The sequence below is a fragment of the Schistocerca americana genome, chromosome 3 (genome assembly GCF_021461395.2).
Source record: "Schistocerca americana isolate TAMUIC-IGC-003095 chromosome 3, iqSchAmer2.1, whole genome shotgun sequence".
Classification (NCBI taxonomy): domain Eukaryota; kingdom Metazoa; phylum Arthropoda; class Insecta; order Orthoptera; family Acrididae; genus Schistocerca; species Schistocerca americana.
Genome location: NC_060121.1, coordinates 775,723,410 through 775,749,179, shown reverse-complemented (window position 1 = coordinate 775,749,179; position 25,770 = coordinate 775,723,410). Strand labels below are relative to the sequence as shown.

Sequence of the window (25,770 nt, the reverse complement as noted above, 5' to 3'; positions counted from 1 at the left end):
TGGATGAAATGTCAGGAGAGACATCAGATGGTGCTGTTGGCTAGTATTTCCACAGAATAGTACTGAACTGTTGTTTTACATGTGTGTGTGTGTGTGTGTGTGTGTGTGTGTGTGTGCGCGTGCATGTGTGCGTGCGCAAATGCGCGTGCGTGCACATTGTGTTTGTGTGAGTGCGTGTGCATGTGCTCTAGACAAAACACAAAAAAGTTGTATCTTATGACCACAGTAGCAATGCAACGCAAATGAGTCAACTCACACAAATAACTTGATGTAAAAAATTGTGGCAATGTAAGTGGAATGATCACATAAACAAAATCATGAGTAAAGCAAGTGGTAGGCTTTGGATCATTAGTGGGATACTCTGGAAATCCAGTCAGTATGCAGAGGAAACTGCATCCCATCTTAGCATTGCTCAAGTGTCTGGTACATATATCAAATATGACGAACAGGAAATACTGAATATATACAAATAATGTCACGGGTTTGCTTGACTCACATTAGAGTATCACAGAAATTCTGAAAACCTTGAATAGGCAGACACTTGAAGTTAGATGCCTGTTATCCCACAAAAGTCTCTTTATAAAGTTTTGAGGATCTTAAGTGAGGAATCTAGGAATATACTAGAGCCCCATATGTGTCATCTCCATAGGGACCACAAGATTAAACTATTTACAGTTTGCACGGAGGCATTTAAACATCACTCTTCTCACACTCCATGGCCAAATGCAATGGGAGGAAACCTTAAAATGTGGCACTATGTCATGAAATCTGGCATGCCCTTGACAGTGGTTTGCAGGTTATCTACGTAAATGCGGATGTCAATATTGGTGGAAATTATATGAAGATAATAACATAGATGGTATGAAACAAGTCTGACATACAGAGAAGTGATTGTATAAATAATTAGAAGTATGGAGTGTTGGTAATTGGTACAAGCACGGGTTAAAGAGCACATCCTGAAGAGCAATGTTACATGTGTATGCAAGAAGGAATGGTCAGTATATCACAAGGCAACTTAAACTGTCTTTTTTGTAGCAAAGTATGTTCATATGACCATGTACTTTGTTTTTAAAGTGTTTGCGAACCGGAAGGTTGTAAATGTTTATTTATATTATACAATTGGTTTTGTTGTTTTATTTATTTCACTGTATTTGTTATTAATGTTTTTATGTGTCAAATTATAAATTTATAATATTTTATAAGATATTTTCAGCCGTTCACAGTATGACTACCACATACTGAAATCAATCTTAAACAGCTGACAATCAGTTTTCAAAAAGTGGAATATTAAGATCAGAGCATATTTTTCTACCCTCAATAGGATGTGTTGTGTTTCTTGTCTTTCTGTACACTGAGGTGACAAAAGTCATGGGATAGTGATATGCACATCTACAGATGGTGGTAGGATTGTGATTTCAGTTGGTGAGAGCTGATGATAGGGTTTGAATGTGGTGCAGACCCCACAAAGCCGTGGGCCCAAGTTGTCAACTAGGTACTGTACAGGCTGGTGGTGACATGATAATTGTGTGGGCTGTGTTTACATGGAATGGACCAGGTCCTCTGGTCCAATTGAAGCGTTCATTGACTGGAAGTGGTTTTGTTTGGCTACTTGGAGACCATTTTCAGGTATTCATGAACGTCAAGTTCCCCAACAATGAGGGAATTTTATGGATAACAAGCATCATGTCACTGGTCCTCAATTGTTCACAGTTGGTTTGAAGAACATATTGGACAATTCAAGCGAATGATTTGGCCACCCAGATCTCCCAATATGAAGTCCATCGAACATTTGTGGGACATAATCAATAGGTCAGTTTGTGCACAAAATCCTGCACCATCAAGAGTTTTGCAATTACAGATAGCAATAGAGGCAGCATGGCTCAGTATCCCTGCAGGTGGCTTCCAGTGACTTGTTGAGTCCATGCCACAGTGAGCTGCTGCACTATACCAGGCAAAAGGCGGTACGACATGATATTAGGAGGTAACCCGTGACATTTATCACCTCAGTTTATATCAGTGTTGCTTAATGAGAGGAGCAGTATTCATGATGCAGCTTATGTTTCATCTGAGACATCTATCTTTTCTCATATATACTCTGATCATCATCCAACACCATAAATAAAAAACTAAGTTTTAGGTCTCAGTATTCATGATGCAGCTTAATGTTTCATCTGAGACATCTATCTTATCTCATGTTCACTCCGATCATCATCCAGCACCATAAATAAAAAACTAAGTTTTAGGTCTGGAAAACTTAGTCTTCAGACAATGGTACCAGGTTTAGTAATCCACTTATTACAAAAACTGTAGTTGACATGTTGCCTCACATATGGAGTAGAATATGGAGAGGCTGTATCATGCTGGAGATACTTTAATTCTATGTGCCAGTTATGTGTCCTGTAGTTGTTCAGTTAAAGTATCTAAAAAGTAAGTGTGTAATGAAAATGTGATATGTACCCAATCCAGCAAATTGGTGCACATACATTCTTCTAGCATCAGAAGAGCTACACATCAGTTAGCCAACTCAAAACAATACTCAACACTGCTACTATTACTATTACTGCTGCATTCTGCAGTGTCAAATAACTGAATTTAAAAAGAGCTATAAAATTCATCTACTGACTCCCAAACATACAGCCTATGTAGGTTGATAAAGACTTCACTTTGAATTGATAGAGAACTGAATTGTGTACACTGCAGTGAGTGTACCACATAATATCAGTGCCCACAGATAGCCTGTATGGCCATCTTGGCTCACAGATTTATTTCCCTTCCTCTTCTTTCATAGGAACTTTATTTACATGCATAAATTTGTTCATGCATAAATTAGTCATTTCAGTACTTACACTGATGAGCTTAATGTTATGACCACTGCCCACCATGAGATTGAATGCTGCCTGGCAGTGTTGCCAGTATGTGATATGGCAAGGAAAACATATAAAAGAGCAGAGACAAACTGGGAATCATTCTAGCAATAATACAGGTCACAAATAGGGGGTAAAAAGGAAAATGACATTATGGTATTAATGGCCAGGAGATGCCATCTGGGGTTGTCTTTCGCGACCTAGAGGCAGTGGCACTAACCACTGGAACATGAGCTGTGAGTGCAAATAGGGAAATCGACTGACTTAAGTGACTTCAACGAGGGGCTGACTGTTATAATCCAGTGCCTAGGAATGAGCATTTCAAACATACTGAAGCTAGTCAGCTGTTCACGAGTTACTGTGATGAGCATCTATTGGAAAGTGGTTGAGGGATAGTGAAACCACAAATAGGTTATAAGTTTGTTGGACACTACACCTCGTCACAGGATGTGGAGATTGCAGGCCTGCCCACCCTGTAACACAGGATAGATGGTGGTCTTGTGGCAGATCTGATGACAGAATGCAATGTTGGTGCAGGCACAAATGTTTTGGAGCACACTGGTCAGCATATATTGTTGAATGTGGGGGCTCTCAGCAGGTGAACCCTAAATGTTTCCATGTCGACTCAATGACATCAGATCATTGAGATTGAAAGATCAGTGTAAAAGTGTCACCTGGTCAGATGAATCACATTTCTTGTTACACCGAGTCAATGGTTGTATACAGGTAGGCAACATCCAGGCACATCACTCCAAGAAATGTGCGCTATGCCATGGACACAGGCCAGTGGAAGCAATGTTATTCTGTAGAGGATGTTTACTGGGGCTTCCAAGGGACCTGTGGTAATATTCAAAGGCACCGTGACAGTTGTGGACTATGCAAACATTATTGATGTCTTCCTTGATGGTGATGGCATCTGCCATCAGGATACCTGTCCCTGTCTCAGTTCCACAATTGTGCTGCAGTGTTTTGAGGAGGATGACAGTGAATCTATGTTGATATCTTGGCCATCAAATTCGCCTGATCTTAGAACACCTGGGACTGTTGGGCACCAGCACTGTACCCACTAACCCCCAAGCCATAATTTGTGGGAATAGACATTTGGTATCACATACCTCCAGAAAATCTAGGATGGAATAATTACAGTATTATAAAAAGGATAGATTAATACTTACCATATAGCAGATATGCTCAGTAACAGATAGAGACAACAAAAAGCCTGTCAAATAAGTAAGCTTTCCGCCAAAGAGACCTTTTGTTGAGACTATCTGCAACTCAGCATCTCTGCTGTATGGTGAGTAGTAATATATCCTTTCCATAATATAGTAGTTGTACCTCCAGAAACCTACTTTTCAAATAAGTGTTCATAATGAAACTACCTGGCAGATTAAAACTATATGCCAGGCGGAGACTCATACTCACAACCGTTGCCTTTTGCGGCCAAGTGCTCTACAGACTGAGCTAGCCAACCACAATTCACAACCTGTCATCAGAGCTTTACTTCCACCTGTACCTCATGTCCTTCCTTTCAGACTTCACAGAACCTCTTATGTGAAACTTGCAAGTCTACCATTCCTGGAAGAAGGGCTATTGCGGAGACAGTTTTAATCTGCCAGGATGTTTTATATCAGCACACACGTCACTGCAGAGACAAAATTTTATGCTGGAAAGTGTTCATAATGTTTTAGCTCATCAATGTATACAGTTAACACGCTTGCCCAACATATCACTTGATGTAATGAAGTATTTTTTATCCCTGAGAACAGTAAATATTCTGATACCATAAACTATCCACAGATATGCTGCTGTCTACTTGGCTGCTGGTATCGAAAATCTGCTAGAAGAAATAATTTTGCAGTGTCTGCCAAATGAATGTGACACTATACTTTCTGCAACAATGTTTGAACATGCTATAGCAAATAATGGTGACTTGTGGGGCCTTCTACAGCCATATGCTCATCTTAATGCTGGAAGAATTGCTTCAGGTAAGACAAATCTAGATAACAGAGAGTAATGTATCCCATAGAGTAGCAATGAGGTGCTTATCTAAAATTCTTTACAAAAATAGAATTTAAATTCTTTGTGATTGACTTGTGACATTTCATTAGACAAACTGCATTTCATGGAGCCCACAAAAAGAAGTTTTTAGAATATGGAAAGGAGTCAGAAATGTCCATTGTTTAAGTGCAATATCAAAGGTCATGAAATATTAGATTGCAATGATAATACAAATTATATTGTAACCTACTACGTAAGTTTTAAGAATTCCTAAATGTGTTGACTGACCATCACAAGGGTTTTTAAGATATTGTTAAAATTCTTTATATTTCAGACACTAAACGGGCTATGGCAGGTTATTCAGTACATGTGCAACTATGTACATGATTCCTTTATACTAATTTTAAGCCTTGGAGTTTATGTATAGCTTAATTATAGTACTATTTCCACAATCATTATTAGTACTATTTTTAGAAAATGGAGAAATATTGATAATGACAAAGGACATTAATCAATATGCTTATTGTAAAACAGTTGTTTATGAAATGACTTTCTCTGTGGTTTAGTGGTTGCCATAGGTGGCTACTGATAACAGGGTCTAATAACCCTACCACAACAAAGGTCAAAAATTAATTATGATTTGTAGTGTTGCTCACGCTGCTAAATTTTGCATTTTCAGGCAACAACAGAGTTATATTATGTGGCAGTTGTCATTAGAGCACAGTTAATAAAGTCATTTCATGAAATAATGGATAAACTAGGCACTCATCTTTTCATGTTTCCCATGCTGGTCTCGTTGTGAACTCATGGCTCAATCGTCAAAAATCTAGGTGGTGATGATTCCAAGCTCAGATGCAAAGAGGCCTAGGTGTTGTTCTGCGATATTCGAAAGTTTTATAGATGTGTTTCATAAACCATTCTTGAAGATTAAACTTTTGCAAGTTAGCACAATGGTGATGTAAAAAGTAATCAGCACTCCAAATTTAAGTTACACTTCTTTTTTTATTACTTTTGTTGCAATATCACGTAATTCACAAAACATCACTTCACATTATAAAACATACTTGAAAATATCTTCCTCACAGTTAAAGTTGACATTTTATAAACTGACTACAATTTGCGTCTTTCCAACATGACGTCCAAGACTTGACTCTCCAATAACCACTTACGCGCCCAAAAATCAGAGTTACAAGTACGTCGAAGATCATAGTGACAAAAGAAAGAATTCACATAAGAATAATATCATTGCAATATAAACATATCAATGTATCAAAGTACCTCTACATTAATGAAATCAAATATGAATGTTATCTCAGAAATATGTTAACTACTTTACAGAAACACAGTAGAATATTGCTGGTATCAAGAGGTTGAGGTGAGGTTCCGTAATGATTACGTAATTAAAGTACCATTACAACCCCCCCCCCTCCCCCCCCCCCCCCCCCCCCCCCGACACACACACACACACACACACACACACACACAATTCCATGCACAAGCTGCATGAGATTGGGTGTCCCAAACAGCAAAATAACACAGTAGTAAGTTACAGTAACCATTATATAAAATAATAGTATCTTTGAAACAGTACATAGAGATTATTGATCCTCATGGTATAATATTAAAGAAATGAAATGTAATAGATTAAAAGTTGCTCTAACCATATCTTTTCAAACTTGCAAAAATTACTAAATTTTACAACAGGGCTCCCTTCCTCTCTTTACAACAGTACACATAAATATCAAAATGTAATCTGTTGATCTGTAGCATATTGTATGCAAAGAAAAACTCATAAAATTTTTGAATCTTAGTTACAACTATGTACATGAGCACAAAGTATGTCTCCTGGCAATATAATAAGAAAAGTATTAAAATTTTTCAAACAAGAGTCCAATTGTTATTTTCAGTCCATCATCTATATATAACTCACTGTCCATACCACCACTGTAGTTCCTGTTCTCCTAGTTAATTTTTTCCTCTAATAGCAGGTCCATAGGTATTCCCTTTACATAGTTCTTTTTAGCTGGAGGGTTCTTTATCTACACAGGTAGTTGACCTGAAATTATTACATAGGCTTTACACTTCAGTTCAGTATAAGTTCCTACACAAATATTCGGTGTTATATTGTGTCACCAAGAATGATCAAACACTAGTAGAATGACATAAAAGAAACAATATGAAAGATTATAATAGTCTTACAATTATTCATATTCAATAAAAATTCTATATATTACAACAAATATTAAATTTCTCATTTTCTAACATTACTTTAAAAAAAATCTTGTTTGTGACATGTCATAAGCAAGCTTTTATTATCCATAGGCCTTCAACATTCTGATGTGAAAGTAATTAGAATTTTTGCTCTACTATAATACGGTATGATAGTGTATAAATAAATCTGGAAATTAATTTCAAAGTTATTCAACCAGATACAGTTTACTACATTAACATGGAAATTTGTGACAAAGAAAAGTATTACCAGACAGCATTTAAGAAAAACAATTGCTTGTTGATCTGTATTGAAAAGCATGAGGACATGGTACAATTATAGGCACTGCAACAAGGGAGGAGCGATACCTCAAAATATGTGGATGGAAGAGAAAGATAGAAATAGGTACTACTGGAGAGTTCAGCCTAGTCCCCTCTCATCAGCAGAAGAAGAAAAATAGAATAGAATCAGTGACGGGCAGTAGGATAAGAAATAAAAGGGGAGGGCTCAAAAAATATAACTGAGAGCAGAATATCAACAGCCGCCCACCAATATAAAATACAATGCAGACATGGCAGAACGGACGACTGTGATAATCCCCCTACAGTAGTTTAAGAAACCCATCACTGATATATATTGTCTATCCCAATACCCCCCCCCCCCCCCCCCAAATACAGATCCAATATAACTGTAACATAAAAACCTACAATATGACATGTACAAAGGAAGAAAAGTGCTCAGGGTTACACTTAGTCTTACAAAAACAGAAGAAATATTATTGTAACAGCTAAGAATAAGATATGTCGTATCAAAATGACAAAAGTAGAGGTTGGATTTTACAACAAGCATCCTCTTAATTTCATCAACATAATATGCAAAATATCAAAAGGTATCACACTAATCCTAAACATGTTACAAAGACAAAACTAAGAAAAATGAAAATTGTTAGTATCTGTGTGTTGCCTCCATAGGCAGACAGAATGGTTCACCAATAATACACAAAAGAATGATTTAATTCCACAGTGTGGGAAGTTCTCAATTTTACACATCCCAACTGTCAAGTGGGCAAATAAACAGGCATAGCCTGTCCATAATATTCCAATTTCAGTCTTTTCATAATGTGTCCAATCACAAACTCTGGTGAGTTCCAACATATAGGCTCAGAAAATGTAATAGCAGCAACAAAGTGTTTTTAGCATAAATGACATCAGCACATGAAGAAAACAGTCACAAATTTAAGCATGTATACATAATAGGCTCATCCATAAACATTATGTTACCAAAATGAGTAATTGTTCATGACTCCGCTGCTCACCACACTTACCTACCTTAATAAGTCACACTACTATTATTTCAAGATTATTTTTAAACAATAGTAAGCACAAAATATGAATGTCAAAATGTTCACCAAAATGTCTAATAACTAACATGAGTAAACTACAACTAAAATAGCACATGTCCTACCACACAAAGAAAATAAAATGCAGAAGCAACGATCAAAATATTTTCTTACATCTAGGCATATATTCAATGAATAGTACGTATGTTACATGTGTACTTGGTTCATAAAGCAAAATCATTTTGCACTTCCTTTCAGTAATAAGTAAGCTTCAGTACCATTTATAGTTTCCATATCACATGATAGGAAACAAACTTCATAAACAATATAAAATGTGAAAAATTTTCCTTGTATTCCAGGTTATTGAGATTTGCAAATTTCATTCTAGGTACCAGACTTATAACATTTCAATTCAGTTACATTCCTCAAACCGAATAATTTCCTAGACTTTGGATAGATCAATCTGTAAGTATTTGGGAGAGGATTTTCTTTCACCTCAAATGGTCCTATATAAATGTCAAAAAATGTCTTTAATTCTGAAGTCATAAGTTTACATTTTTCTTTCATTTTAACCAAAACCAAATCACCAATATTAAAGTGTGAAAACCTGCCTTTTGCATCGTGTCTTTTCTTTCTGTAATCTGCTTGTTTTTTGATGGAGTCTTTTACAATTTGTTCTCTCTCCTGAGGTGACTAAATTTGACAAACTGGAAAATCTATGTGTTCAGTAATAAAGCTAGTAGGTCTTTTGTTAAACATAATTTCGAATGGTGAAAAGCCAATGGATGTATGTTGCAAACTGTTCATTATGTCTTCGAAATCATTTACATATTCAATCCAGTTTACATGGTTCTTACTGCAATATGTTCTGCACAACCTCCCTATCTCTCTCATGTACCTCTCTGATGGATTACTGGATGGGTGATAAACTGAAATCAAAATATGTTTTATGTTTGCATTTTCAACAAAATCTTTCCATACTTTTGATGTAAATTGTGAGCCATTGTCTGTCAAGATTGCTTGTGGAGTACCTACCTTATTGAAATAATCACTGGTTAATTTAGATGTTAATCTGTTTACTTGTGGCCTTCCTTAATGGATACAATTTGATGAATTTTGAGAATATGTCAACAATCACAAAGATATAACTGTAACCTTCTTTTGACTTGGGGAGGGGTCCGTAAATGTCGCAAGCTGTCAGCTCTCAATTTTTGCTGGGCAAAATATTTTGCATCATCCCTCCGCATGTTTGATTACTCACCTTTACTCTTTGGCATCGGTCACAGGCTGCTAATTTTTTCTTCACTCTTCTGGCAATATTATAAAAGTAGATGTTTTCCTGAATCTTTTGTATGCATTTGACAGAACCACAATGTCCAAAGCTCTCATGTATATACTTAACTAATGTGTCTATGTGCTGCTCAGGCCAACATAATTTCCAGCCATCCAAATCAGGTCTTAATCTTCTGAACAGAATCCCATTGTGTACCTTATAATAATCATCTACCTTTTGCTTAACTCCCAAATAACTTTTTACCAATTTCCAATTTTCATCTTGATTTTGGTGTCTCCTAATGTCATTACAAATTTTTAAAATTTCTCCTTCCTCTTTTATCCCCTTCAAATACACAATTTTGAAATTTTTGTCATCAATACTTGTTTCATTATCAAAATTTAGCCCAATAGGTGACCTAGAAAGTGCATCAACAATAACATTTTCCTTCCCCTTAATATATTTAATTTCATAATCAAATTGTTGTAAGAATAATGCCCATCTGGTGATTCTACTATGATAGAGCCTACACTCCTGTAAGTAACTTAGTGCTTTGTGGTCAGAGTAAACAATCACTTTGTGTCCAAGAAGATAATTTTTAAATATGTTGAAAGCCCAATGTATAGCCAAAAGTTCTTTTTCAGTCACAGTGTCAGTCTTTTCATACTTTTGTAATACTCTACTAGCAAATGCAATGGAATGGTGTTCAATATGATCTCTTATGATTTTTTCCTGAAATAAGTGTGCTCCTAATCCTGTATCACTGCTGTCCCTCATCAAACAGAAGGGTAAAGACATGTCAGCCCTATACAGAATTCTGCTCTGTGAAAGTTGTTTCTTTATCTCATCAAATGCTTTTTGACAATCAGATGACCAATCCCAGCCAGTATTTTTCTTTAATAGATCACATAAACAAGAAGCATTCATAGCTTGAGTACTGACATACTTTCTGTAAAATCCAGCAAGACCAAAAAAAGATTTTTATTGTTTTTTTATTTTTAGGAACAGGAAAATTCTGTATAGCTTCAATTTTTTCTCTGTCAGGTTCAATCCCCTTTTCCAAAATAATGTGTCCCAAAAATTTTAATTCACTTACTCCAAATTTACATTTTTCTAACTTTAAGGTCATACCCCCTTCTCCTAATTTTGTACATACCTGTGTTAGCAATTCAAAATGTTCTTCCCATGTTTTTCCAGGAATCAAAATATCATCTACATATACAGTAAGTTTAGACAGTAGTTCATCCTCCAAAACAAGTTCTAATGCTCTAATAAACTCAGCAACAGAAACAGTTAGTCCAAATGGTACAACACAGTAATGATAACTTTTTCCCCCATACAAAAATGCATTGTATTTTCTAGAATTTATTTCTAAAGAAATTTGGTGAAAGCCTGAAGTTAAGTCTAAGCTGCTCATGAATTTCACACATTCAAATTTATGTAACAGTTCATCTATGTTTTCTGGATGATCATTTTCTCTTTTAAAAATTTGTTAAGGTGCCTAGAATCAAGTACAAGTCTAACACCCCCTCCACCTTTGGAAACCACCACCAAAGGATTATTATAATCACTGTTACTTCTTTTGATTATACCCCATGCTTCCATATTTTCATCAAAATCAAAACTTTCCTCATCATGCATCCTATCCACAGTTACATTAAGTTCCATCTCTCTCTCTTCACATAACTTTTCATTTTCATTAAATAACTTATTCAAATCAGAGCTGTAATGTTTGTCAGATACTTCAGAATTACATAGATTTTCATTCTCTACCCAATTATAAAATTCTGGCACAATTGCAATATCCTCATCTGGCTTGTTCTCAGAGGTAGTTACCTTATTGCTTTCAACATGATTATTTTCTCTAATTGTATCCCAAAATTTCTGATAAAATTTGTTGTTGTTGTTGTTGTTGTGGTCTTCAGTCCTGAGACTGGTTTGATGCAGCTCTCCATGCTACTCTATCCTGTGCAAGCGTCTTCATCTCCCAGTACCTACAACAACCTACATCCTTCTGAATCTGCTTAGTGTATTGATCTCTTGGTCTCCCTCTACGATTTTTACACTCCACGCTGCCCTCCAATGCTAAATTTATGATCCCTTGATGCCTCAAAACATGTCCTACCAACCGATCCCTTCTTCTAGTCAAGTTGTGCCACAAACTTCTCTTCTCCCCAATCCTATTCAATACCTCCTCATTAGTTACGTGATCTACCCACCTTATCTTCAGCATTCTTCTGTAGCACCACATTTCGATAGCTTCTATTCTCTTCTTGTCCAAACTGGTTAACGTCCATGTTTCACTTCCATACATGGCTACACTCCATACAAATACTTTCAGAAACGACTTCCTGACACTTAAATCTATACTCGATGTTAACAAATTTCTCTTCTTCAGAAACGATTTCCTTGCCATTGCCAGTCTACATTTTATATCCTCTCTACTTCGACCATCATCAGTTATTTTACTCCCCAAATAGCAAAACTCCTTTACTACTTTAAGTGTCTCATTTCCTAATCTAATCCCCTCAGCATCACCCGATTTAATTTGACTACATTCCATTATCCTCGTTTTGCTTTTGTTGATGTTCATCTTATATCCTCCTTTCAAGACACTGTCCATTCCGTTCAACTGCTCTTCCAAGTCCTTTGCTGTCTCTGACAGAATTACAATGTCATCGGCGAACCTCAAAGTTTTTATTTCTTCTCCATGAATTTTAATACCTACTCCGAATTTTTCTTTTGTTTCCTTTACTGCTTGCTCAATATACAGATTGAATAACATCGGGGAGAGGCTACAACCCTGTCTCACTCCTTTCCCAACCACTGCTTGTCTTTCATGCCCCTCGACTCTTATAAGTGCCATCTGGTTTCTGTACAAATTGTAAATAGCCTTTCGCTCCCTGTATTTTACCCCTGCCACCTTCAGAATTTGAAAGAGAGTATTCCAGTTAACGTTGTCAAAAGCTTTCTCTAAGTCTACAAATGCTAGAAACGTAGGTTTGCCTTTTCTTAATCTTTCTTCTAAGATAAGTCGTAAGGTTAGTATTGCCTCACGTGTTCCAACATTTCTACGGAATCCAAACTGATCTTCCCCGAGGTCCTCTTCTACCAGTTTTTCCATTCGTCTGTAAAGAATTCGCGTTAGTATTTTGCAGCTGTGACTTATTAAACTGATAGTTCGGTAATTTTCACGTCTGTCAACACCTGCTTTCTTTGGGATTGGAATTATTATATTCTTCTTGAAGTCTGAGGGTATTTCGCCTGTCTCATACATCTTGCTCACCAGATGGTAGAGTTTTGTCATGACTGGCTCTCCCAAGGCCATCAGTAGTTCTAATGGAATGTTATCTACTCCCGGGGCCTTGTTTCGACTCAGGTCTTTTAGTGCTCTGTCAAACTCTTCACGCAGTATCTTATCTCCCATTTCATCTTCATCTACATCCTCTTCCATTTCCATAATATTGTCCTCAAGTACATCGCCCTTGTATAAACCCTCTATATACTCCTTCCACCTTTCTGCCTTCCCTTCTTTGCTTAGAACTGGGTTTCCATCTGAGCTCTTGATATTCATACAAGTGGTTCTCTTCTCTCCAAAGGTCTCTTTAATTTTCCTGTAGGCAGTATCTATCTTACCCCTAGTGAGATAAGCCTCTACATCCTTACATTTGTCCTCTAGCCATGCCTGCTTAGCCATTTTGCACTTCCTGTCGATCTCATTTTTGAGACGTTTGTATTCCTTTTTGCCTGCTTCATTTACTGCATTTTTATATTTTCTCCTTTCATCAATTAAATTCAATATTTCTTCTGTTACCCAAGGATTTCTATTAGCCCTCGTCTTTTTACCTACTTGATCCTCTGCTGCCTTCACTACTTCATCCCTCAGAGCTACCCATTCTTCTTCTACTGTATTTCTTTCCCCCATTCCTGTCAATTGTTCCCTTATGCTCTCCCTGAAACTTCGTACAACCTCTGGTTCTTTCAGTTTATCCAGGTCCCATCTCCTTAAATTCCCGCCTTTTTTCAGTTTCTTCAGTTTCAATCTTCAGTTCATAACCGATAGATTATGGTCAGAATGTACATCTGCCCCTGGAAATGTCTTACAATTTAAAACCTGGTTCCTAAATCTCTGTCTTACCATTATGTAATCTATCTGATACCTTTTAGTATCTCCAGGATTCTTCCAGGTATACAACCTTCTTTCATGATTCTTGAACCAAGTGTTAGCTATGATTAAGTTATGCTCTGTGCAAAATTCTACAAGGCGGCTTCCTCTTTCATTTCTTCCCCCCAATCCATATCCACCTACTATGTTTCCTTCTCTCCCTTTTCCTACTGACGAATTCCAGTCACCCATGACTATTAAATTTTCGTCTCCCTTCACTACCTGAATAATTTCTTTTATCTCATCATACATTTCATCAATTTCTTCATCATCTGCAGAGCTAGTTGGCATATAAACTTGTACTACTGTAGTGGGCCTGGGCTTTGTGTCTATCTTGGCCACAATAATGCGTTCACTATGCTGTTTGTAGTAGCTAACCCGCACTCCTATTTTTTTATTCATTATTAAACCTACTCCTGCATTACCCCTATTTGATTTTGTATTTATAACCCTGTAATCACCTGACCAAAAGTCTTGTTCCTCCTGCCACCGCACTTCACTAATTCCCACTATATCTAACTTTAACCTATCCATTTCCCTTTTTAAATTTTCTAACCTACCTGCCCGATTAAGCGATCTGACATTCCACGCACCGATCCGTAGAATGCCAGTTTTCTTTCTCCTGATAACGACGTCCTCTTGAGTAGTCCCCGCCCGGAGATCCGAATGGGGGACTATTTTACCTCCGGAATATTTTACCCAAGAGGACGCCATCATCATTTAATCATACAGTAAAGCTGCATGTCCTCGGGAAAAATTACGGCTGTAGTTTCCCCTTGCTTTCAGCCGTTCGCAGTACCAGCACAGCAAGGCCGTTTTGGTTAATGTTACAAGGCCAGATCAGTCAATCATCCAGACTGTTGCCCCTGCAACTACTGAAAAGGCTGCTGCCCCTCTTCAGGAACCACATGTTTGTGTGGCCTCTCAACAGATACCCCTCCGTTGTGGTTGCACCTACGGTACGGCCCTCTGTATCGCTGAGGCACGCAAGCCTCCCCACCAACGGCAAGGTCCATGGTTCATGGGGGTTGATAAAATTTAAAGTATTAATTTGGTGTTGAACATGAGTGTCTGTTATTTGTGGTGTGTATTTGTTTTGTCTTTCAGTGGTTTTATTGTAATAATAAGTTACATTTCTCCTTCTTCCTCTGTCTGTAAATTCCCAGTTGTTATTGTAGGTCCTATTGTGATTAAATTTTCTCACCCCAAAACTGCAGACCCTCACTGAGTTTTCCTGCCTGCTTTCTCTGTTTGATCTCCAATTTTGTTCTCCCCTGTTTCTGTCATCCCATCTGTTTCTATTACCAAAATTTCTATCCCTGTGTCTGTCATTACCATCATGATCCCTATTGTTTCCCCTGTGTTGTTCATATCTATTGTCTATGCAGTCTCTTCTCTCTCCATACCTGTTTGAATACCCCCCCCCCCCCCCCCTCCCCGTTGGTGTTCACCATTGTTAAAATTTTGCATATTCCCTCTTTCTAATGCCCTATCCAATTTATCCACGTATTTTAAAAATTCTTCCAAAGAATCATCAGGCCCATGAACTAAATCCCATTGCAATTTTTCAGGTAGCCTTCTTTTCAGTGCATCTATTTGTGTCATTTCATCAAAAGGTTTATCTAAATGTATTAATTTTCTCAATTGATGTTTAAAAAATGCTTTCATGGTGCCCACTCTCCTCTGAAAATAGGTCCACTTAAAAATTCAGATTTGATCCTCCCCTGTTCAGATTCTGACCAAAATTTGTTTAAGAAGCTTCTCTCAAAATCTGCAAAGGTTTCCCACTGATCGAAATTTCGGATAGCCCAGGATAGGGCCTCCCATTCAAGAAATTTTTTGACAAATTTAATTTTTGAAGTATCAAACATTCCTGGCACAAAATTGTCCTTGCAATGGTGCAAAAAATCAACTGGATGCAAATGATCACAAGGAAAACTTTTCACTAACAGGTTCGAACATGCTGGTCCATGACTGTACAAATTTTTCTTAACAACATATTCTTCAACTTGATTTATTTTAGTTTTTAATGTGTCTGATTTATTGGTAAGATTTGATTCTAAACTGTCAACCTTTTTCTCAACACTACTGATAGCATTAACATTGTTTGCTTTCATGTCATCTAATTTTGCATCTGTTGTTGTTGTTGTTGTTGTTGTGGTCTTCGGTCCTGAGACTGGTTTGATGCAGCTCTCCATGCTACTCTATCCTGTGCAAGCCTCTTCATCTCCCAGTACCTACTGCAGCCTACATCCTTCTGAATCTGCTTAGTGTATTCATCTCTTGGTCTCCCTCTACGATTTTTACCCTCCACCTTGTCCTCCAGTACTAAATTGATGATCCCTTGATGCCTCAGAACATGTCCTACCAACCGATCCTTTCTTCTAGTCAAGTTGTGCCACAAACTCCTCCCCAATTCTATTCAATACCTCCTCATTAGTTATGTGATCTACCCAACTAATCTTCAGCATTCTTCTGTAGCACCACATTTCGAAAGCTTCTATTCTCTTCTTGTCTAAACTATTTATCACCCACGATTCACATCCATACATAGCTACACTCCATTCAAATATTTTCAGAAATGACTTCCTCACACTTAAATCAATACTCGGTGTTAACAAATTTCTCTTCTTCAGAAACGCTTTCCTTGCCATTGCCAGTCTACATTTTATATCCTCTCTACTTCGACCATAATCAGTTATTTTGCTCCCCATGTAGCAAAACTCCTTTACCACTTTAAGTGTCTCATTTCCTAATCTAATACCTGCAGCATCACCCAACTTAATTTGACTACAATCCATTATCCTCGTTTTGCTTTTGTTGATGTTCATCTTATACCCTCCTTTCAAGACACTGTCCATTCTGTTCAACTGCTCTTCCAAGTCCTTTGCTGTCTCTGACAGAATTACAATGTCATCGGCGAACCTCAAAGTTTTTATTTCTTCTCCATGGATTTTAATACCTACTCCGAACTTTTCTTTCATTTCCTTTATTGCTTGCTCAATATACAGATTGAATAACATCGGGGAGAGGCTACAACCCTGTCTCACTCCCTTCCCAACCACTGCTTCCCTTTCATGTCCCTCGACTCTTATAACTGCCATCTGATTCCTGTACAAATTGTAAATAGCCTTTTGCTCCCTGTATTTGACCCCTGCCACCTTCAGAATTTGAAAGAGAGTATTCCAGACAACATTGTCAAAAGAAGTCTACAAATGCTAGAAATGTAGGTTTACCTTTCCTTAATCTTTCTTCTAAGATAAGTCGTAGGGTCGGTATTGCCTCACGTGTTCCAACATTTGTACGGAATCCATACTGATCTTCCCCGAGGTCGGCTTCTACCAGTTTTTCCATTCATCTGTAAAGAATTCGCCTTAGTATTTTGCAACTGTGACTTATTAAGCTGATAGTTTGGTAATTTTCACATCTGTCAACACCTGCTTTCTTTGGGATTGGAATTATTATATTCTTCTTGAAGTCTGAGGGAATTTCGCCTGTCTCATACATCTTGCTCACCAGATGTCAGGACTGGCTCTCCCAAGGCTGTCAGTAGTTCTAATGGAATGTTGTCTACTCCCGGGGTCTTGTTTCGACTTAGGTCTTTCAGTGCTCTGTCAAACTCTTCACACAGTATCGAATCTCCCATTTCATCTTCATCTACCTCCTCTTCCATTTCCATAATATTGTCCTCAAGAACATTGCCCATGTATAGACCCTCTATATACTCCTTCCACCTTTCTGCTTTCCCTTCTTTGCTTAGAACTGGGTTTCCATCTGAGCTCTTGATATTCATGCAAGTGGTTCTCTTTTCTCCAAAGGTATCTTTAATTTTCCTGTCGGCAGCATCTATCTTACCCCTCATGAGATAAGCCTCTACGTCCTTACATTTGTCCTCTAGCCATCCCTACTTAACCATTTTGCACTTCCTGTCGATCCCATTTTTGAGACGTTTGTATTCCTTTTTGCCTGCTTCACTTGGTGCATTTTTGTATTTTCTCCTTTCATCAATTAAATTCAGTATCTCTTCTGTTATCCAAGGATTTCTACTAGCCCTCATCTTTTTACCTACTTGGTCCTCTGCTGCCTTCACTATTTCATTCCTCAAAGCTACCCATTCTTCTTCTACTGTATTTCTTTCCCCCATTCCTGTCAATTGTTCCCTTATGCTCTCCCTGAAACTCTGTACAACCTCTGGTTTAGTCAGGTTATCCAGGTCCCATCTCCTTAAATTCCCACCTTTTTGCAGTTTCTTCATTTTTAATCTACAGTTCATAACCAATAGATTGTGGTCAGAGTCCACATTTCCCCCTGGAAATGTCTTACAATTTAAAACCTGGTTCCTAAATCTCTGTCTTACCATTATATAATCTGTCTGATACCTTCTAGTATCTCCAGGGTTCTTCCATGTATACAACCTTCTTTCATGATTCTTGAACCAAGTGCTAGCTATGATTAAGTTATGCTCTGCACAAAATTCTACCAGGCGCATTCCTCTTTCATTTCTTAGCCCCAATCCTAATTCACGTACTATGTTTCCTTCTCTCCCTTTTCCTACTCTCAAATTCTTTTATCTCATCATACATTTCATCAACTTCTTCATCATATGCAGAGCTTGTTGGCATATAAACTTGTACTACTGTAGTAGGCGTGGGCTTCGTGTCTATCTTGGCCACAATAATGCGTTGACTATGCTGTTTGTAGTAGCTTACCTGCACTCCTATTTTTTTATTCATTATTAAACCTACTCCTGCACTGCCCCTATTTGATTTTGTATTTATAACCTTGTATTCACCTGACCAAAAGTCTTGTTCCTCCTGCCACCAAACTTCACTAATTCCCACTATATCTAACTTTATCCTATTGATTTCCCTTTTTAAATTTTCTAACCTACCTGCCCGATTAAGGGATCTGACATTCCATGCTCCGATCCGTAGAATGCCAGTTTTCTTTCTCCTGATAACAATGTCCTCTTGAGTAGTCCCTGCCCGGAGATCCAAATGGGGGACTATTTTACCTCCGGAATATTTTACCCAAGAGGATGCCATCATCATTTAATCATACAGTAAAGCTGCATGTCCTCGGGAAAAATTTTGCATCTAGTGATTCATTTTCATTTTGAAGTTCCTGAATTTCCCTGGCTCTGTTACTATTTTCAGCAACGAATTCATTTTCAAAAACAATTACTTTTTTCTCCACATTGTCTACCCTCAAGTCTATCTCCTTCAAGATACCTTCCAGTGTATTTTTGACCTCTGTTACTCAGTTTTTATGACATTTAATTGCTTATTTAAATTTTCCACTAACTTTTCATCAATTTCGGTCCTCATTTCAGAGTTTAAATTATTTATGTTTTCATTCTGCTTACTCAGATGCTGCAGAATTAATTCTAACCTATCACGTTTTTGATCCCCCCCCACTATTTCTTCCCCTTCATTAATTTTGTCCATTATTAACTGTTTAAAAAAATGAACCAGTAAAAATGACATTACCAAATTACAAATTCGTTAGAATTTTTACTTAACTTATAGCTGAAGTCTTCTTCGTCGGAATCCAGTCATAGTGTTTATTTTAAATCCTTTGTCATCCCATTGTTTTTCTGCGTCCATTTTTTGTCCTGTGGTTGTGTCTCCTTAATATTTGATTGTCAGGTTTTTGTCGATATTTTTCATAACAGATTCACTATGTACTTTTCCTGAAACACATCTACAGTTAATTTTTTAATATTTGGTGCTGCCTATCCCGGCAAGAGCATCCACGTTGTAATAACCCTACCACAACAAGGGTCAAAAATTAATTATGATTTGTAGTGTTGCTCACGCTTCTAAATATTGCATTTTCGGGCAACAACAAAGTTATATTATGTGGCAGTTGTCATTAGAGCACAGTTAATAAAGTCATTTCATGAAATAATGGATAAACTAGGCACTCATCTTTTCGTGTTTCCCATGCTGGTCTCGTTGTGAACTCATGGCTCAGTCGTCAAAAATCTGGGTGGTGATGATTCCAAGCTCGGATGCAAAGAGGCCTAGGTGTTGTTCTGCGATATTCAAAAGTTTTATAGATGTGTTTCATAAACCATTCTTGAAGATTAAACTTTTGCAAGTTAGCACAATGGTGATGTAAAAAGTAATCAGCACTCCAAATTTAAGTTACATTTCTTTTTTTATTACTTTTGTTGCAATATCACGTAATTCACAAAACATCACTTCACATTATAAAACATACTTGAAAATATCTTCCTCACAGTTAAAGTTGACATTTTATAAACTGACTACAATTTGCGTCTTTCCAACATGACGTCCAAGACTTGACTCTCCAATAACCACTTACGCGCCCAAAAATCAGAGTTACAAGTACGTCGAAGATCATAGTGACAAAAGAAAGAATTCACATAAGAATAATATCATTGCAATATAAACATATCAATGTATCAAAGTACCTCTACATTAATGAAATCAAATATGAATGTTATCTCAGAAATATGTTAACTACTTTACAGAAACACAGTAGAATATTGCTGGTATCGAGAGGGTGAGGTGAGGTTCCGTAATGGTTATGAAATTTAAGTACCATTATAAGGGACACCAGGATCCAGATCTAAATTTCACAGACCCAATCTGCAATGTTATGTCTTACCCTTGGAGCTGTCATTTAGATGTATAAAATGTGGCATCACCCTTCTTGTAAGATCTGGAGTGTATTCAATTACCACTTTCTGTCCCATGCTGCCATCATGGCCAGGTGTTCAATTCACATTTGCTGGCAACAAATGTGTCCATGTTCTGACAGTGACTCCTTCAATCTTCCATATTCAGTATTTAAACAATGGAAAATCCAGGATGGAATGTAACAGTACCAGAGAAGGAAAGTTGGTACTCACCGTATAGCAGAGATGCTGAGTTGCGATAGGCACAACAAGAAGATTCGCACAATTGTAGCTTTCGGCCATAAAGGCCTTTGTCAGCAGTAGACGCACATACACACATGCATACACACACTCACGTAAATGGAACTTGCACACACATCTGCAGTCTCAGAGAACTGAAACCAAACTGCGAGCAGCAGCACCAGTGCATGATGGGAGTGGCAACTGGGTGGGGGTAAGGACGAGGCTGGGGCAGGGAGGGGGAGGAATAGTATGGTGGGAGTGGCAGACAGTGAAGTGTTGCAGTTTAGATGGAGGGTAGGAGAGAAGGTGTGGAGGCTGAAGGGGGTAAGTAGCAGAAAAGAGAGAAATAAAAAGAAATTAAAAGACTGGGTGCAGCAGTGAAATGACGGCTGTGTACTGCTGGAATGGGAACAGGGAAGGGGCTGGACGGGTGAGGACAGTGACTAATGAAGGTTGAGGCTAGGAGAGTTAGGGGAATGTAGGATGTGTTGCAGGGAAAGTTCCCACCTGCGCAATTCAGAAAATCTGGTGTTGGTGGACAGGATCCCTATGGCACAGGCTGTGAAGCAGCCATTGAGATGAGGGATAACATGTTTGGCAGTGTGTTTAGCTACAGGGTGGTCCACTTGTTTTTTGCCACAGTTTGTCAGTGGCCATTCATGTGGAAAGACAGCTTGATGGTTGTCATGCCTACATAGAATGCAGCACAGTGGTTGCAGCTTAGCTTGTAAATCACAGGACTGGTTTCACAGGTAGCCATGCCTTTGATGGGATAGGTAGAGTAGATGGAGTAGATGGTTGTAGTAGGATGTATGGAACAGGTCTTGCATCTAGGTCTATTACAGGCGTATGAACCACGTGGTTAAGGGTTGGGAGCAGCTGTTGTGAAAGGATGGACGAGTATACTGTGTAGGTTCAGTGGATGGCGGAATACTACAGTAGGAGGGGTGTGAAGTAGAGTGGGTGGGACATTTCTCATTTCAGGGCACAATGAGAGGTAATTGAAACCCTGGCAGAGACTGTAATTCAGTTGCTCCAGTCCCGGATGGTACTGAGTTACGAGGGGAATGCTCCTCTGTGGCCAGACTGTGGGACTTTGGGAGGTGATGGAAGACTGGAAAGATGAGGCACGGGAGATTTGTTTTTGTACAAGGATGGGAGGATAATTATGGTCAGTGAAGGTTTCAGTGAGACCCTCGATATATTTGAGGGGGACTGCTCATCACTGCAGATGCGATGAGCACTGGTGGCTAGGCTGTACGGAAGGGACTTCTTGGTATGGAATAGGTGGCAGCTGTCGAAGTGAAGGTATTGCTGTTGTTTAGTAGGTTTGATATGAGCAGAGATACTGATGTAGCCATCTCTGAGGTGGAGGTCAACATCTAGAAAGGTGGCTTGTTGGTTTGAGTAGGACCAGGTGAAGCAAATGGGGGAGAAGTTATTGAGGTTCTGGAGGAATGTGAACAAGGTGTCCTCACCTTCAGTCCAGATAGCCATGGCGTCATCAGTGAATCTGAACCAGGTGAGGGGTTTATGATTTTGGGTTTTTAAGTAGGATTCCTCTAGATGGCCCATGAATAGGTTGGCATAGGATGGTGCCATTTGGGTGCCCATAGCCATACTGTGAATTTGTTTGTAGGTAATGCCTTCAAAGGAGAAGTAATTGTGGGTTAGGATATAGTTGGTCATGGAGACTAGGATGGAGGTTGTTAGTTTGGAATCCATAGGACGTCTGGAAAGGTAGTGTTCGATAGCAGTAAGGGCATGGGCATTAGGAATGTTAGTGTACAGGGAGGTCGCATCAATAGTGACGAGCAGGGCACTGTGCGGTAAAGGGACAGGACCTGTGGAGAGTCGGTCAAGGAAATGGTGGGTACCTTTTATATAGGAGGATAGGTTCCGGATAATAGGTTGAAGGTGTTGGTCTACGAGAACAGAGATTCTCTCAGTGGGGGCACAGTAAGGTGAGGACACCTTATTCAGATTCCTCCAGAACCTTAACAACTTCTCCCCCATTCCTTCACCTGGTCCTACTCAACCCAACAAGCCACCTTCCTAGATGTTGACCTCCACCTCAGAGATGGCTACATCAGTATCTCTGTTCATATCAAACCTACTAAACAACAGCAATACCTCCACTTCGACAGCTGCCACCTATTCCATACCAAGAAGTCCCTTCCGTACAGCCTAGCCACCAGTGCTCATCGCATCTGCAGTGATGAGCAGTCCCTCTCAAAATATACCGAGGGTCTCACTGAAGCCTTTGCTGACTGTAATTATCCTCCCATCCTTGTACAAAAACAAATCTCCCATGCCTTATCTTTCCAGTCTCCTACCACCTCCTGAGGTCCCACAGTCCGGCCACAGAGGAGCATTCCCCTTGTAACTCAGTACCATCCAGGACTGGAGCAACTGAATTACATTCTCTGCCAGGGTTTCGATTACCTCTCGTCGTGCCCTGAAATGAGAAATGTCCTGCCCACTCTCCTTCCCACCCCTCCTACCATGGTATTCCGCCGTCCACTGAACCTACACAATATACTCGTCTGTCCTTTCACAACCCCTGCTCCCAATCTCTTAGCTCATGGCTCATACCCCTGTAATAGACCTAGATACAAGACCTGTCCCATACATCCTCCTACAACTACCTACTCCAGTCCGGTCACTAACATCACCTATCCCTTCAAAGGCAGGGCTACCTCTGAAACCAGTCATGTGACTTACAAGCTAAGCTGCAACCACTACGCTGCATTCTATGTAGGCACAACAAGCAACAAGCTGTCTGTCTGTATGAATGGCCACCGACAAACTGTGGCCAAAAAACAAGTGGACCAGCCTGGTGCTGAACACGCTGCCAAACATGATATCCCTCATCTCAATGACTGCTTCACAGCCTGTGCCATATAGATCCTTCCTATCAACACCAGCTTTTCTGAATTGCGCAGGTGGGAACTCTCCCTGCAATACATCCTACGTTCCCGTAACCCTCCTGGCCAACCTTTGTTAGTCACTGTCCTCACCCATCCAGCCCCCTCCCTGTTCCCATTCCAGCACTACACAGCCATCATTTCACCGCCATACCCAGTCTTTTAATTTCTTTTTATTTGTCTCCTTTCCGCTACTTTCCCGCTCTCCCCCTCTGTATCTTCTCTCCTGCCCTCCATCTAAACTGCACACTTCACTGTCCGCCACTCCTACCATACTATTCCTCTCTCTCCCCTCCCCTGCCTCGTCCTTACCCCCACCCAGTTGCCACTCCCATCATGCACTGGTGCTGCTGCTCACAGTGTGGTTTCAGTTCTCTGAGACTGCAGATGTGTGTGCAAGTTGCATTTGCGAGTGTGTGTGTGTGTGTGTGTGTGTGTGTGTGTGTGTGTGTGTGTGTGTGTGTGTGTGTGCGTGTGCGTCTACTGCTGACAAAGGCCTTTATGGCCGAAAGCTACAATTGTGTGAATCTTTTTGTTGTGCCTATCGTGACTCAGCATCTCCGCTATATGGTGAGTAGCAACTTTCCTTCTCTGGTATTGTTATATTCAGTATTTATGTACAGGTAGACCCTGTTATGCATGGGTTTATTGTCTGCATTTTTGCATACACACAATTTTAGTTTTGAGTCCAATGCTGCCCTCTGTTAACAGTGCAAAAATGGTTCAAGTGGCTCTGAGCACTATGGGACTGAGGACATCAGTCCCCTAGAACTTAGAACTACTTAAACCTAACTAACCTAAGGACATCACATACATCCATGCCCGAGGTAGGGTGCCAACCTGCGAACATAGTGGTCGCGCAGTTCCTGACTGAAGCGCTTAGAACTGCTCGGCCACAGAGTCCGGCATTAACAGTACATGGAGGCAGTAATGTGCTCATCTTCACATGAATGTTTTGTCTATTTGTCCGTATGTGCATCATCAGTTCAGGCCAGTAGAGCTGTGAAGTTGCACTTGACAGGGTCTCAATTTAAAACATCACTTAAAGAAAAGAAATTGTGTCCCTCGAGGGAAAGAAATGTACATGAAAGTCATATTCAGTAGAAACATAGTTAAAGTTTTGGATTGCTGTGACATTCAACATGCCTCAGTATTTAGTGAATCCAGTGTGAGAGCTATTCATGACAGTGTGCAATAAATTTGAAAAACTGCTCAATCTTCAACTCACTTAAGTGTGACTGGAGTGATCAGATATTGCTTGGAGGTGATGGAAAGAATGCTAATACATTGGACTGAGCACCACATGCAACAGTGCATGCCTCTCTCTGGAGCTGCTATTCAAGCTAAAACCAAAACATTGTATGCAGATTTAATAAAAGAGTATGACAGTCCAGCATCTTTCTCAGCCAGCTCATGTTGCTTTGATCACTTCAAGCATCAGTTTGGTTTTCACCGCATTACAATTGCAGGAGAGGCAGCTGCAGCAGATGAAGTTGGAGCCAATGAATTTAAAAAGACATATAAAGAAATTGTGACAGAAAGAATGGTTATTGGAGGATTGATGACTATGAATTGATAAGGTTGTATAGGTTCTCTTTCTTTAATGATTGGTCATGGTTTGTGTTCTTCTGGTTTATTTTGTTTATCTAATATTATTTATGAGCGTTTAGGTAGACGAAGATTATTAATTAACAAGGGTATAATTAATTTGATACCAAGAATGAAATGAAGCAGGTTTTCAATCTTGATGAAATGGGCTTATTTTTTAAATGAATGCCCACCCACACATTGATTTCTATTGAATAAAAAAGAAGTATCTCCATGATTTAACACTACCAAGGACCAATACACCCTTCTTTTTGGAGGAAATGTTGCAGGGGATTGCAGATTAAAGCCCCTTATCACTTGCTACCTTCAAAATCCTAGGTCGCTAAAGGGTTTTGAAAAGAGCAAGCAAGTAGTTCATTGCAGATGGAATAAAACATTTTGGATGACTTCTGCTAATTTCAGTAACTATTTTTTAATGAACTATGTAGAGAATGGAAAAAATTTGTTTCAAAATTTTTCTGCTCCTTGATAATGTTCCCGGTCACTCACTTTCCATTA

At 39.0% G+C, this 25,770-nt stretch overlaps 1 protein-coding gene across 4 annotated transcripts in view; it reads left to right on the top strand.

The window, feature by feature from the left end:
• LOC124606742 (ankyrin repeat and BTB/POZ domain-containing protein 2) overlaps window positions 1–25,770 on the top strand; it is a 651,374-nt gene that overhangs the window by 517,824 nt on the left and 107,780 nt on the right. For all 4 annotated transcript variants that reach the window (XM_047138777.1, XM_047138776.1, XM_047138775.1 and 1 more), the window contains one exon: window positions 4,662–4,849. In XM_047138777.1, coding sequence (XP_046994733.1) covers window positions 4,662–4,849 — 188 coding nt within the window. The remainder of the gene's footprint in view (window positions 1–4,661; window positions 4,850–25,770) is intronic.